The sequence below is a fragment of the Chelonoidis abingdonii genome, chromosome 1, assembly GCF_003597395.2.
Source record: "Chelonoidis abingdonii isolate Lonesome George chromosome 1, CheloAbing_2.0, whole genome shotgun sequence".
Classification (NCBI taxonomy): domain Eukaryota; kingdom Metazoa; phylum Chordata; order Testudines; family Testudinidae; genus Chelonoidis; species Chelonoidis abingdonii.
The window spans coordinates 6,067,559-6,080,985 of NC_133769.1; the positions used below are offsets into that span (position 1 = coordinate 6,067,559).

General features: G+C 45.9%; 1 protein-coding gene across 2 annotated transcripts in view; it reads right to left on the reverse strand.

Moving 5' to 3' along the window:
* MKLN1 (muskelin 1) overlaps positions 1-13,427 on the reverse strand; it is a 205,056-nt gene that overhangs the window by 148,338 nt on the left and 43,291 nt on the right. For both annotated transcript variants that reach the window (XM_075063794.1, XM_075063800.1), the window contains 2 exons: positions 9,288-9,430; positions 7,633-7,721 (listed from right to left, as the gene is read on the reverse strand). In XM_075063794.1, the coding sequence (XP_074919895.1) occupies positions 7,633-7,721; positions 9,288-9,430 (232 nt within the window). The remainder of the gene's footprint in view (positions 1-7,632; positions 7,722-9,287; positions 9,431-13,427) is intronic.

The following is a 13,427-nucleotide window of genomic DNA, read 5'->3' on the forward strand; positions in this document are numbered from 1 at the left end:
CTCTCTGGAACCTCCTCTATGGCCCCTTTGCCGAGGAGCGTTCGCACCTCCTGTAGGAGGAGTTGCTCGTGAGAGGGGTCCCTGAAGAGGACGAGGGTGGGGGGCGGGAGGGCGGGTATGAAACAAACTGTAGATGGTATCCAAGCCGCAGCGTGCGGAGGGACCCAGCGGTCCGAAGTAAGCCGGGACCACATGCCGGGAGGAAGAACGAAAGACGGTTGGAGAAAGGAGGAGATGGATCCGTAGGAGGGACTGGTATAGCGCCCTCGGGCGCACCTTCAAAATGAGGGCTTCGGGCCGGAGGAAGGCTTGGAGGAACCTTGGTTTTGTCCTCCCTGATTGCCCGATTGCCTACGCCGGCCATTCCTACGCCGGCCATTCCTAGACCCGCCGCCTGGCGAAGTCCTGTCTTTGCCTGGGCTGGGGGTAAGGCCTGTGCTGTTGTTGAGGCCTGAAGGGTCTGCGTTGGGTGACCGGCGTATGCATCCCCAAGGCACGCATAATGACCCTATTGTCTTTAAGGCTTTGGAGCCGAGGGTCAGTCTTGTCCGAAAACAGGCCCTGGCCCTCAAACGGAAGGTCCTGGATGGTGTATTGGAGTTCCGGAGGAAGGCCAGAGACCTGTAGCCAAGAGATGCGGCGCATAGTAACGCCGGAGGCCAGAGTTCTGGCGGCCGAGTCTGCAGCGTCCAAAGCTGCCTGCAGCGAGGTTCTTGCGACCTTCTTTCCCTCGTCCAGGAATGCGGGAGAACTCTTGACGAGCGTCCTGCGGGAGCAGCTCTTTAAATTTGTCCGCCGCCACCCAGGTGTTATAGGTGTAACGGCTGAGAAGAGCTTGCTGGTTGGACACCCGCAGCTGCAGGGCGCCTGCAGAATAGACCTTCCGGCCAAGCAGGTCCATACGCCTCGCTTCTTTAGACTTGGGGGCCGGGGCTTGTTGACCATGGCGCTCCCTCTCGTTCACAGACTGACGACGAGGGAACACGGGGGCGGTGAACATACAAATATTCATAGCCCTTGAGGGGACCATGTATTTCGCTCCACGCATTGCGAGCAGCGGGGGGAATGGAAGCCGGGGACTGCCAGATGGTCGTGGCATTGGATTGAATGGTCCGAATGAAGGGAAGGGCGACACGAGTGGGCGCATCTGCCGACAGTATGCTCACTACTGGGTCCTCAATCTCGAGAGACCTCCTCAGCCTGTAAATTCATGTTCTGCGCTACGCGCCTGAGGAGGTCTTGGTGTGCCCGGAGGTCAAGTGGAGGGGGACTAGTAGATGTGGTCCCCGCCACTGCCTCATCCAGGGAGGAGGACAAGGAGAGACCCAGCAGGAGAGGATCTGTCGGCAGCTCTGCCTGGAGCAATGCCTCTGGTGGGTGCTCATGGTCCTGAGGCTGAGATGACCTCTCCTCTGTAGGGGATGGAGGAGGCCGGGAAGAGGTGGCCTCCGGAGCCCTGTGTTCGGACGCGGACGAACGCGGAGGGATCTGCTGAGGGCCCTGGGCTTGGTGATACGCCCAGGGGGTCCAGAAACCTCACTGCTGAGGACCATGCTCCTGCTGGGTCTCGTGGAACAGAGCAGCAGGTCTGTCAGCGTCCAGGTACGCGCTGTCCGCCCGCGAAGAGACTGATGCCTGGCGAGACGGCCACGGAGGGGCTGAACGGGAGTGATACGGATCCGGCACTCCTGATGGCAGAGACCTCTTCGGTGCCGGAGATCGGTGCCGTGAGCCATACCAGTGCTATGATCGAGACCAGGACCTGCCACCAGCGCGGTGCCGGGAGGTTAACCTGGATCTGGATCGTCGACGGCGAGAACGGCTTCTCGAGTCACGGTGCAGGTAACGATGGTTCGAGCCCGAGTGGTGCCGGGAATATCGGGACCGGCGGGAAGATGACCTATGCCATGAGTACGACCAGTACCGCCGCGGAGAGCGGTGCCGGGACTGCGAGCGGTGTCGTGAGCGAGACCTCCCTCGGGACCAGGAGTGGTGCCGGGATCTTGACGGTGATCAGTGCCAACTCGGGGAGTCCAGGGACGGTGCTCGCATGGACATGGGCTTGCCCTTCGATTGAAGAACCTGCAGGATTGGGGCAGCATAGGTTCCGTCAACACGATGAGGTCTCTGACCGAGGAGAATGTCTCGGGCATAGATGGGACCACCAGCTCGACCCCAGATCTTAGCGGGGAGCTGGGAGGGACCGGACTCAACGGATCTCCTGGGCCCGGAGTCGACGAAATCCCTGTCACGGCCGTCGCGGCCGGAGTCGGCAGCGAGTGTTCCGTCCGAGCCTGCTTAGCCGGGGTGGAGGACGTTGACGGTCTTTTCCCGGGGCCGGGTGCCGGAGAAGGACGGTGCCGCGGCGTTTTCGCGGGCCCGGAGTGGTCCGGTGCCACAGCGGCACTCGGTGCCGAGGACGAAGGGTCAAGCGGCGCTTCCATTAGGAGAGTCTTTCGGCACTGATCTCGCTCTTTCTTGGTCCTTGGTCGGAAGGCCTTGCAAATTCGGCACTTCTCAGAGATATGCGATTCCCCAAGGCACTTTAGGCAGGCGTCATGGGGATCGCTAGTGGGCATTGGCTTCTTGCAGGCTGAGCACGGCTTGAACCCTGGCGAACCAGGCATGAGCCCGGCGCCGGGGAGGGCTAGAGCCCAAAGCCCGCTAACTATACACAACAAGAACTATTAACTACAACTATTCAATACTTCACTAACTATAACTAAAACTACAATTAGAACTAGAAAAAAACGACGAACAAGGAGAAGCTAGGGACCTGGAGGACAGCTATGCCGTGCTCCACAGTTCCAACGACCGACACAGCAGTAAGAAGGAACTGGGGAGCGGGCGGGCCGGCAGGGGTATATATCAGCCGCCATGGCGGCGCCACTCTAGGGGGCGACCTGCCGGCCCACTGGAGTTGCTAGGGTAAAAGTCTTCCGACGAGCGCGCACACCTACTGGAATGGATATGAGCAATCACTCGAAGAAGAATAGCATTTTCACAGTAGAAACACTTTCATGTCACATTATTATATGAACAATGCTGCATAAAACAAAATAGAAAGTATTTTAATAGGTTTCAGTCTAAAAGCCACTTGTAGTTTTTAAATGCCTAATCTTTCCCAAGTGACTATGTAAACTTTCTTCAACTTTCCACAACCAAAATTTACTTCTAGGCATGCAGAAAGCATAAAAAAATTCATCCCAAAAGAGAGAGGAATCAAGAAATTAAGTTACTTAAAAAAAAAAAAAAAAAGGAGCTTAGAATGGAGAGTCCCACATCAATCGATGTAGAAGGGTAACAAATGAAGATTCTCTGTTTGTAAGGAATCCATTTCAGCAAGAAACTGATGAAGGGGCTTTGGTATTCAGAAGCATTATAGGCAAGGTTATTCTCATGCTAAGACTTCTAGCTATGCTTTTGCAGTCACTAGCAGTTCAGTAATTAACAGTCTGGTGTACAAAACCAACAGACACTCATTCCCCTCTCCGATATATTCCATCCAAAGACAGACCAGACCTAACTGTACTCAGTTTTTGCCTACTGCATCTGTTTACAAGTCCAGAACCACACAGACCCATTCTTCTAGGTCAGGGGTAGGCAACCTATGGCATGTGTGCCGAAGGCGGCACGTGAGCTGATTTTCAGTGGCACTCATGCTGCCCGGGTCCTGGCCACTGGTTGGGGAGGCTCTGCATTTTAAATGAAACTTCTTAAACATTTTTAAAACCTTATTTACTTTACATACAACAATAGTTTAGTTATGTTATAGACTTATAGAAAGACCTTCTAAATACGTTAACATGTATTACTGGCACGCGAAAACTTAAATTAGAGTGAATAAATTAAGACTCGGCACACCATTTCTGAAAGGTTGCCGAGCCCTGTTCTAGGTTATCCAGCCACGGTTACTTCAACAGTGACCTCTGACACTCCACAGTTCATTCATTCCCAGGTCCATGCACACTTCTGTTATGTCATTGTTACATATCACAAAGGTAATGAAAAGGTGAAAAGCTGAGAATTGTTGCAAAAGTAAAATGTTGAGTGTTAAGGACAGAGCAAAATACCATACTCTTTAGAAAACACACACACACAGTACTTGGTATCAAGGCACACCTCAAAGCTCTTTGACTGGCATGTTCTACGCCTGTGGGAATTCTGCACACAATATTTTAAAATTCTGCAAATTTTATAAGCAATAACAGGTGTGTCATCTTACGCGGGGGTTCCGTTCTGTGGTTAGCACGTAAAGCGAAAATCGCATACAGTCAAAATTACATTGAGTTCAATGGCGGGTGGAATCGCCCGCACTACAGAAACAGTATTTAAATTGTCATTTCTCTCTTTTGTTGTTGTTTTTGCCGACCACGTAAAGCTGAAATCGTGCATGTTAAATGCACGTAAGATGTGACAGACCTGTATCACGCTGGTTTCAATTTATTTTGCTAATTTATTTCAAAATATCTTTCAGCAAGTTTCTCGGTAACAATACAGATTAAAATAAGATTCTGAATTTTTCAGAAATCGATTCCTTACTAGGCATATTAGTACAGAACTTTGAGTAATTAAATTAAATTACAATACAGAAGTGTATGTCCTGCACCCGTCAAAACCAGGGCAAAGGCTTGGGGGAGCCAGGAGTAATGGAGGAGCTGTGGGATAGGAAAGGAGCCTGGAAGTTTGTTGGGTGTGGGTGGGAGAAGGATGGAACGGGGGGGGGGGGGGGGGGCAGGATTGTTAGGGGGTTCAGAAGCCTCCCCCATGAAGACCCACGCTGACCCCAAGCCTCTCCCATTCAGTCAGGCACACCTGCCCCTCTTCCTGCACTCCCCATCCTCATATGTCCCTGCAGCCCTCCTTCCCCCCTCCCCATATAACTTTGCACCCCCACTCCTATTCAGCCCCGGCTCGACGCTGTTACCCCATCAGCCCCAGCCCACACCCTAGTCTGTTCCCCCCACTAGCCATTCTGAACCCTAATCTATGACACCTCTGCCCCCAGCAGTCCCGTGTGCCCCACTTTGTCTGTTCTAACCTGGCTCCGCAGGCAGGGTACTGTGATGAACGTCTACTCCTGGGGGAATCCTACGCCATTGTGCATGCACAGAATTCCACCCCCTCCCGCCCCCCCGTCACTGAAAAAAATACACTGTGCCCAAGAAGTGCTGCAGTTCCACTTTTCGCCCATCAGAGGCCACTGTGGCACCAGAACAGCCAGCTGCATTCATGCTATTGGCTGTTCTGGTGCCACAGCAGCCTCCAGTGGTCAAAAGGCAGAACTGCAGCACTTCTTGGGAAAAATGTGTTTTCTGCAGGGGAAATAAATTCTGCAGGACAAACGAATTCTGCGTGTGCGCAGTGATACAGAATTCCCCCAGGGGTAATGTCAAATCATCCTACACCTGATCTATGAAAAATGCTGGGAATAAATATTCACTTGTGGGCATTCCAAACCCCTCTCTCTGGCACATGCATAAATTAATGAAGTACACACATTCCACACAACTGTTAGATATTCATAACCTATCAAAACGGTTTCTTTCAACCACAGAAAAGCACACATTCAGAATTAGCTTGCAATTATGTATATCAAGTGTTAATTTTTAGAACTGCCATTTGTAAACTTGAGCTCAAAAAAGCATCTGAATCATTTTCTGAATGGTAAAGCAGCATACATTTAATGCTCCAGTAGCTCAAAAAATGACCAAAAAGTTACTGGCGTTACTTTTTTCACCTTGCATTACAACATATGAAATACCATAATGTAACATTTTTAACCTGTGACAAAATAAATAGGCCTCAGCATGTTTAAGGGCAATACAATTTTGCTAATGCATTCAAATATTCTATACTCGGTAAAGCAGCACAAATGCTGCATTAACTTGTTCTTCTGTCACAAAGTACCTCAGAGCCAAATTTTGCAGATTATATGGCCAAGAAGATCATTGGGGGGAGGTGGGGGCAGTAGTAAACAAAAAAAATTCCCATAAAAGTGTGCAAGTGTATTAGGGCTTCCGGTTATCAAACAAATCACAGATTTAAATTCTTGGGCCTAAGTTCTCACTTCCCTGGGTGCTGGCACACAATGGAGACATCTTTACAAAACTCTACAGTAGAGGTATGAGTGACAGAGAGAATGGATTCCAAGAGGAGCCTCAGTCAGTCAGTCTCAGCCAAGTCTAGGTGAGCGAGGTAAGATAAAAACAGGACCTCAAGATACTCAAGCTACATAATTCGTATGCTGTGAGTTGTATTAGTAACCTGTCTCATTCCTCCACTGTTCTGCAAGTATGTCCTTGCTGTTTTCCTTTCAAAGAACAGTCAGTACAGCAAAGCAAATAAGAACATCAGAATGGCCATCCTGGGTCAGAACAAAGGTCCATCTAGCCCAGTATCAACAGTGGTTAATGTCAGGTACCCCAGAGGGAATGAACAGAACAGGTAATCATCAAGTGATCCATCCCCTGTCACTCATTCCCAGTTTCTAGCAAACAGAGGCTAGGGACACCATCCCTGCCCATCCTGGCTAATAGCCATTGATGGAATATCCTCCATAAACTTATCTATTTCTTGACCTGAGGATATGTCTAATGCCACAATATAAGACCAGAGGCCAGCTGTGGCTGTGCTGCCGATCAGCATTATTAGGCTCATGGGACTATATACTGGCTATGTAAACATTTGGGCTCAGGTTGAAGGCCAGATTCTCTGAGACCCCACAAGAGACAAGAGTTTCAGAGCTCCGACTCCAGCCCAATCCCCAACATCTAAACTGCAATTTTATATCCCCACAGCTCAAGCCCTGTGAGCCAGACTCAACTGATCTGAGACTCAGTGCCGTGAGTTTTTTTTAAATTGCAGTGTAGACATACGCTGAGGGACCAGATAGCTCAGCTAATTCATCAGTTGGAATCTTTCACCTCTAGGTCACTCGTTGAAACGCAGCAAAGAAGAACAGTGACCAAGTGTTATTGTGCTTGGTGGCCCAGATGAAATGAGGAAATGACTCGGTCCAGTTCTCAGTGGACAAATGCTCATATCACAAAAACCACCAACACAAGCGGCCCTAATTGATACACTTGTTGACAGAAAGACCAATGACTCAGTACATCATGAGGACTGACCTGCTGTTTCCCCCCCTATATTGTCTCTTTAGTCAGGGTGGGTCTACGTGTTATGGAAGGGGCAAGGGAAGCTTCTGTTCCTGCTAACAATGCTGTATCTGTTTTAGGAATAGAAGAATTCAACTCTTTTCAACCTTGATGGCTGTCAATGCTGAACTTTTTATCAGCAGTAAACTACTTGAATTTTTTTTTTTTAAAGCTCTGTACTGTCATTCATAATAGGACAGTAAGCAGCTTCCCCAGCAATATTACTTGGCTATATGATTACATTTCTTTACGTTTGTATTCTACTTTGCTTGCAGTCCATAGGATTTAAAATATTACGCTATTACTCCTTGGTTACAAGGCTTCACTGTGTTCTAGTCTAACCAGTGTAAGGTCATGAAATGGAACAGCTATTCTGGATATTTTGCCTGAGTACAGCATAGTCACAAGTGCCAAGACTGGCACAAGTATAAGAAGAGATTATTTTCTACTCAGAATGCTGAAAAAATGCATTTACCTATCTTAATGAATCGACAGGGGAACATCTGTTCATCAATTTTATGCTTCAAGGTGAATGTTTCTTTGTTATAATCATTCTTTAAGCCACTGTGGAAAAAATAAATAAAGTTACTAAAATCTTACCTTGTATTTTAGAACTAGCTAATAAATGCAACCTAGGTCATGTCTGAAAGGTGATGGTTTCATTTTACTATGATTCATAAGTATGCATGCTGGACCAGTGTCTGGACTGCTGTCAGCCACTTTACCTCCCAAGGAGGTAGCATGTCTAGTGATATGAGTGGGGAACTGGAGTCAGGAGACATGGATCTTGTTCCCATCTATGCTGACTCAAAGTGTAACTTTAGGCAAGTCACTTCTCTGCAACTCAGCTTTCCCATTTGTAAGCCATAGACAATACTTGCCTACCTCACAGGAGCATTATGAGAATTAATTGATTTAAAAGTGCTCTGTGATTTCCAGACGAAAAAGTACTACATAAAGTGCAAGGTATCAAGATACATAATAAATGTTAACTATACTAAAGTCCAGTTTTATAAAAAATGACACACGAAGCAATAATTCCTGACAAATTGAGAAGTCAAATGACATTGAAAGACTGCTCAACTATACCAGCAAACTACGAGCATTCCTTCCTCCCTATTTCAAACCTTCCCTCTTCCCATCAAGTTGCCCCACAATTCAAGCACTAAGCAATAGCAATTTAAAGTTACTAAATTGGGGTAGCTCAAATTTGAAGATGCTTTCGAAATCCTACAACATGATCCTGCTAGGTTCTTCATGCCACATGGTTTCACTTGGTAAGGCAGCACTAGTCTGATTCTTTGATCAAGGAAGAGTAGCCAATGAGTACTGACCACTTCAACAAACTAGCAACACACTCCCTATAACTGGGCTTTCCTGTTGCTGGCCTCCAATTAACATTGGCTCTTGCTGTATGGCTCCTCTGCACTTTAAGTACAGTGAGTGATCTAAACATTATCTGTCCCCTTAGGAGGCAGGAGACTTGCTAGGTGGGCTTCTCAAATTTACATTAGTAGTTACTCTAAGATCTATGGTAAGTCTAAAACTGGTAATAGGCTGCCTTCCATAAAATACCTACCACTGGACTACCAAATCAAGTGGTTTTAAGACAAAAAGGAAATTAGTTTTGTACTCCGTCCTTTGACAGATCAATCAACATAAGGTAAAGCAGCTGAGTAGTTCAGACCTGTACTATTACAATGAGTTTCTATACATATGCAATCGAGAACACTTACTACAGAACTCCTAAAGAGCTATTAAAAGTTTTCCTCAACTGTAGCTCAAATTTAGGTGCAAGTCTCAGGTGTGCAGAAGAAAGGAATCTCAGCCCACAAGCATTATGCCCTGGCTCTTCAAAACCTCCAAGAGTTCACCCTCCACAAATCCTTTGTGGTTAGAACAAAGTAGGGAAGGTTTCCCAGAGCTAAATTTTGACATGTATGCTCCCTGGCCTGACCATATCACATCAGTTATCTGCCCATGCGACCACAGGAGCAATAGCAGGCTTACACTAGCAGCCTTTTTGCACTGTTAACCAAGTGCCATTTGGGAGAAAAGAGGGGAGGGAAGAACACTGCAGTCCAGTCTTTGATTTAGGATGATTTACAAGTTGTTGAAATCATCTCTTACCTGGATAAAAGGTCTGTCATGTTTTCTTCATTCATTCCACCAAAGACTTTAAACTTCTTTAAATTGCAGACATGAGTCTTCTCATATTTACCAAAGGTTATACTTTGGACTATGGCAGGTCTTTCGAGTTTCAGAATCAAATACTGTGGAAAGAGGGAAAAAAAAGATGATGAATTTTGAGCACAACAATAAATGCCGCAGAGTGTACGCCTAGAAGGAGGAACATTAAAGCCTTCATAGGTAACACCAAGGCTGAAGGACAACGATTAATGTTGGTACTCCAAATTATATGGTCCCTGCCTGTGAATGAGATTAAACCAAGGAAGATGAGGGCTGCATATTAAGAAGTACTGCTTTAAAAGAAATCTACACAACCAGAAAATAAGTCAGACCCCATATGCTCTTCAAGACCTCATGTATTCCTTCTGGGAGTTGGAAGACAGACTTCAGAAGGCACTGCAAGATACGGCCAGGCTCTGGATAACTGACTCTGCTATGCACTAATGCTTGAACTGACGCTTAACTTTGGAGTACATTCTGTTGATTCAATCTCTCTTAGGCCCCGTCTAGACTACGCGTGAAAATCGATTTTAGATACGCAATTTCAGCTACAAGAATAGCGTAGCTGAAATCGAATATCTAAAATCGATTTACTCACCCGTCTTCACCGCGCGGGATCGATGTGCGCGGCTTGCCATGTCAAATCCGGAACTCCGTTTGTTTTGGTGGAGTTCCGGAATCGATCTAAGCGCGCTCTGGATTCGATATATCCCGTCTAGACCAGACGCGATATATCGAACCCCGAGCAATCGATTTTAACGTGCCGAAACGGCGCGTAGTGTAGACGTAGCCTTAGATGCTAACCTACAACTTCCATTAACTATGTGTCAGTTCAGAGACTACCTGGTCCCAGAGAGCGAAGTGAGCCACGAAAAGCTTGGCTCATCAGTAAGAGGTGAACCAACTGCCTATAAAGCATATCAAATGATATTTGGCCATTTCATTTGCTATAGGGAGCCTCTCCTAGTCCATAAGGAAACTCATCTGAAGAGTCTGGCTCATGAGGCTCTCCTTTCAGCTGTCCCCTGGGCACAGAGGGGTTGGCATAATCACATTTTCTGGCCCTATCAGTCACCTTAACCAGCACTGCCTGAAGGAAAGAATCCTACTTCTTAAGTGCCTCTGAAGGGAGATGTTTCTACTGAATAGTCTGTTTGGACACCAGGAATCAAGACGTTCTAATTTTGCATAGCTGAGAGTAAAAAAAAACAAAAACAATACCTTCCTTCTCTCTTTGAGAGAATCAAAAGAAGGTTTTTTCCCTCCCAACAAAAGCAGAACAATGTAGAATTTAATCTTGAGTAGCAGATCTTGTTCTGCTCCCTACGTTCACAACAGGGAGATCTACAACAGGATTGTCACACCCACACAATAGAAGTGAGAGGTTGAAAAACGTACAATAAACTCCACATGCATTACCTTCCCCTTGATTTTCCCACAAAGACCTCAATAGAAGTTACTGTATGAACAGACATGTACAATATTCTAGAAACCTTTCCACTGCAAACTACATGGGGGGGGTGCCTACTCGAACCATAAAATGGTACTGCAGATTCAAAGATGATTAGCATTTTAAGTTTAACTATTTTGATAGTAAGTGACAGACTCCACAGAATTTAAATACAAGCGACTACTTTCAAAGATCCCAGAGTAGAGACTGGAGTCTTATCTATCCACAAAGCAGGTACAGCACAGAAAGCAGACATGCAAACTTCGTTGAAACTGCCCTGCCACCATGCCTCAGACTTGACCTAGAATTACAACTTCCAGGGTAATGGAGGAATTTGTTCTCCACAACCAGTCAGACAGACAGACCTTGGTCTTTTTGCTGTGATTCCATCATACAGTCACTTCTAACTGTCCCTAGAAACTGGACTGAGACCAACACCACATTGTTCCTAGGGCAGTAAAATTGTGAATTTAAATGAAGTTCTTGAGGACAGGAACAGGCCTTCACTAAGTGTTTATACCGCACCAGCTCAATTGGACCATGATTTCAATGGGCGCCTCTAAGTCTTACGTAAAACACACAGGCTAGAAAGAATTAGACAAAATGAAAAAATATTTCCAATAATAATAATAACTGAAGTCTACAAGTAAGGAGAGTAAGAAAGGAACAGAGTTTGATTTAAGGATATTTACTTTGTATATTTTGACGTGATGTTGACAATTTGTGGTTTAATGTTTCAAAAATTTTTATCTCTCATCTGCTGTCATTAAACAATTATGGTCTGACCTCATTACATAATTTCCCACAACTGAAAAAGCTAACATTAAGAAAAATGCTTTAAACCCATAACTTTGCAGTAAATTATAAAAAATACAATTGAATGCTGCCAAACCTAAATACACATCATAGCAGTGATTACGTATTTTTAAAAACTTACATATCTATGCACTGTGTCACAACACTACTAACACAACAAGAAGCAGCATTCACGCTAAAGGCATTACTATAAAGCATCTGGTTAATACTAAATGAGGGAATCTTTAAACATGATTTGGTAAGTTATTTTTTAGTTAAATAGCAGCATTAAGAGACACAAACCCAAGGAAAACCAATCTTAAACGTTTATTCACAATTTAGGACAAAAAAGAGGTATACCAACACTTTGCCCAATAGCTAGTTACAATGCGAGGTGAGGACACAGTGCTTTTCCAGTAGTTCTCTGCAAAGCCTCACATAGCTCAACGCCATATTTGAACACAAGTCTCTCTCTCTAGCCACCTGCACATTTTACATGCCTCTTTTCATCAGAGAATCCCAAAGAACTTCACAAACCATATAAATTCAGCAGCACTGAACTCCAACTTCCTCTGGAATCGACAGTGGTCAGCAAGCGGAGCAAACTGGCATGGGGCATGCTGAAGAACAAAGGAGTAGATGGGGGACTTTTGGCCTAGGACACTAGCACAAATCCCATGTGATCTTATGTTCTTTCCCAAAAATCTCGTACCACAAGTTATATATTACACAGTTTTACTTGAGAAAGCTGAAGGACTGGAACTGACCTTATCAAGATTTGAACTTATGGAATTCTTAAATTCCTTGAAACCACATCAGATGCTTAGGTTACTAAGATACACCCTCTGGCAAATATTAATGCCAGATTTTCAGAAGAGCCAAACTCACATGTAGTCTACGTGCTTATTAAATGCTGCAGTTTTTATTATTTTTAGTCCAAAGAAAGGGAGAGAAACAGTGGGGAGGAGACATGGATTTTAGTCAAAATCTGTCTCTGCACAACATGTGCAGGGCATCTTAGTTGGAAGGGCAGAGACCTCTAGAAATGAGGTGTGGTAGTTAGCGGATACGCTTACTAGCTGTATTAGAAGCTATGCAGAAGGTTTCAATTGAGGATGAGCAGTCTTGCAGGTTCCACACACTCACCATCTGAGAGAAGAGCCAAAGAGAGCTCACAGGGTGAAAGTTATAAACAGGAGCTGGAAACAGACCTGTGGACTCAGTGGCTGATCAACACAGGATCAAGAAATGCATCTGCTGTAAAGGCTACGTTCCAATACCTCTACCACTTTAGATACAGGCTGCATATTCCTAATCTTCTAGGAAGAGGAGACAGTAGACTATTACCTCAGGGACTGAAATTGATGCTGATTGTGAAGATCACCCGACTGTTGTGCTGAGAAGGTGCTGAGGTGTTTGGAAGGGAAGTCAGGCCTGGTCTACACTACGTGTTTAAACCGATTTTAGCAGCGTTAAACTGATTTAACGGCGCGCCCACACACAATACGAGACCCTTTATATCGATATAAAGGGCTCTTTAAATCGGTTTCTATACTCCTCCCCGACAAGGAGTAGCGCTGAAATCAGTATTACCATATTGGATTAGGGTTAGTGTGGCCGCAAATCGACGGTATTGGCCTCCGGCTGGTATCCCACAGTGCACCACTGTGACCGCTATGCACAGCAATCTGAACTCGGATGCAGTGGCCAGGTAAACAGGAAAAGCCCCGCGAACTTTTGAATTACATTTCCTGTTTGCCCAGAGTGGAGCTCTGATCAGCACGGGTGGCGATGCAGTCCCAAATCCAAAAAGAGCTCCAGCATGGACCATACGG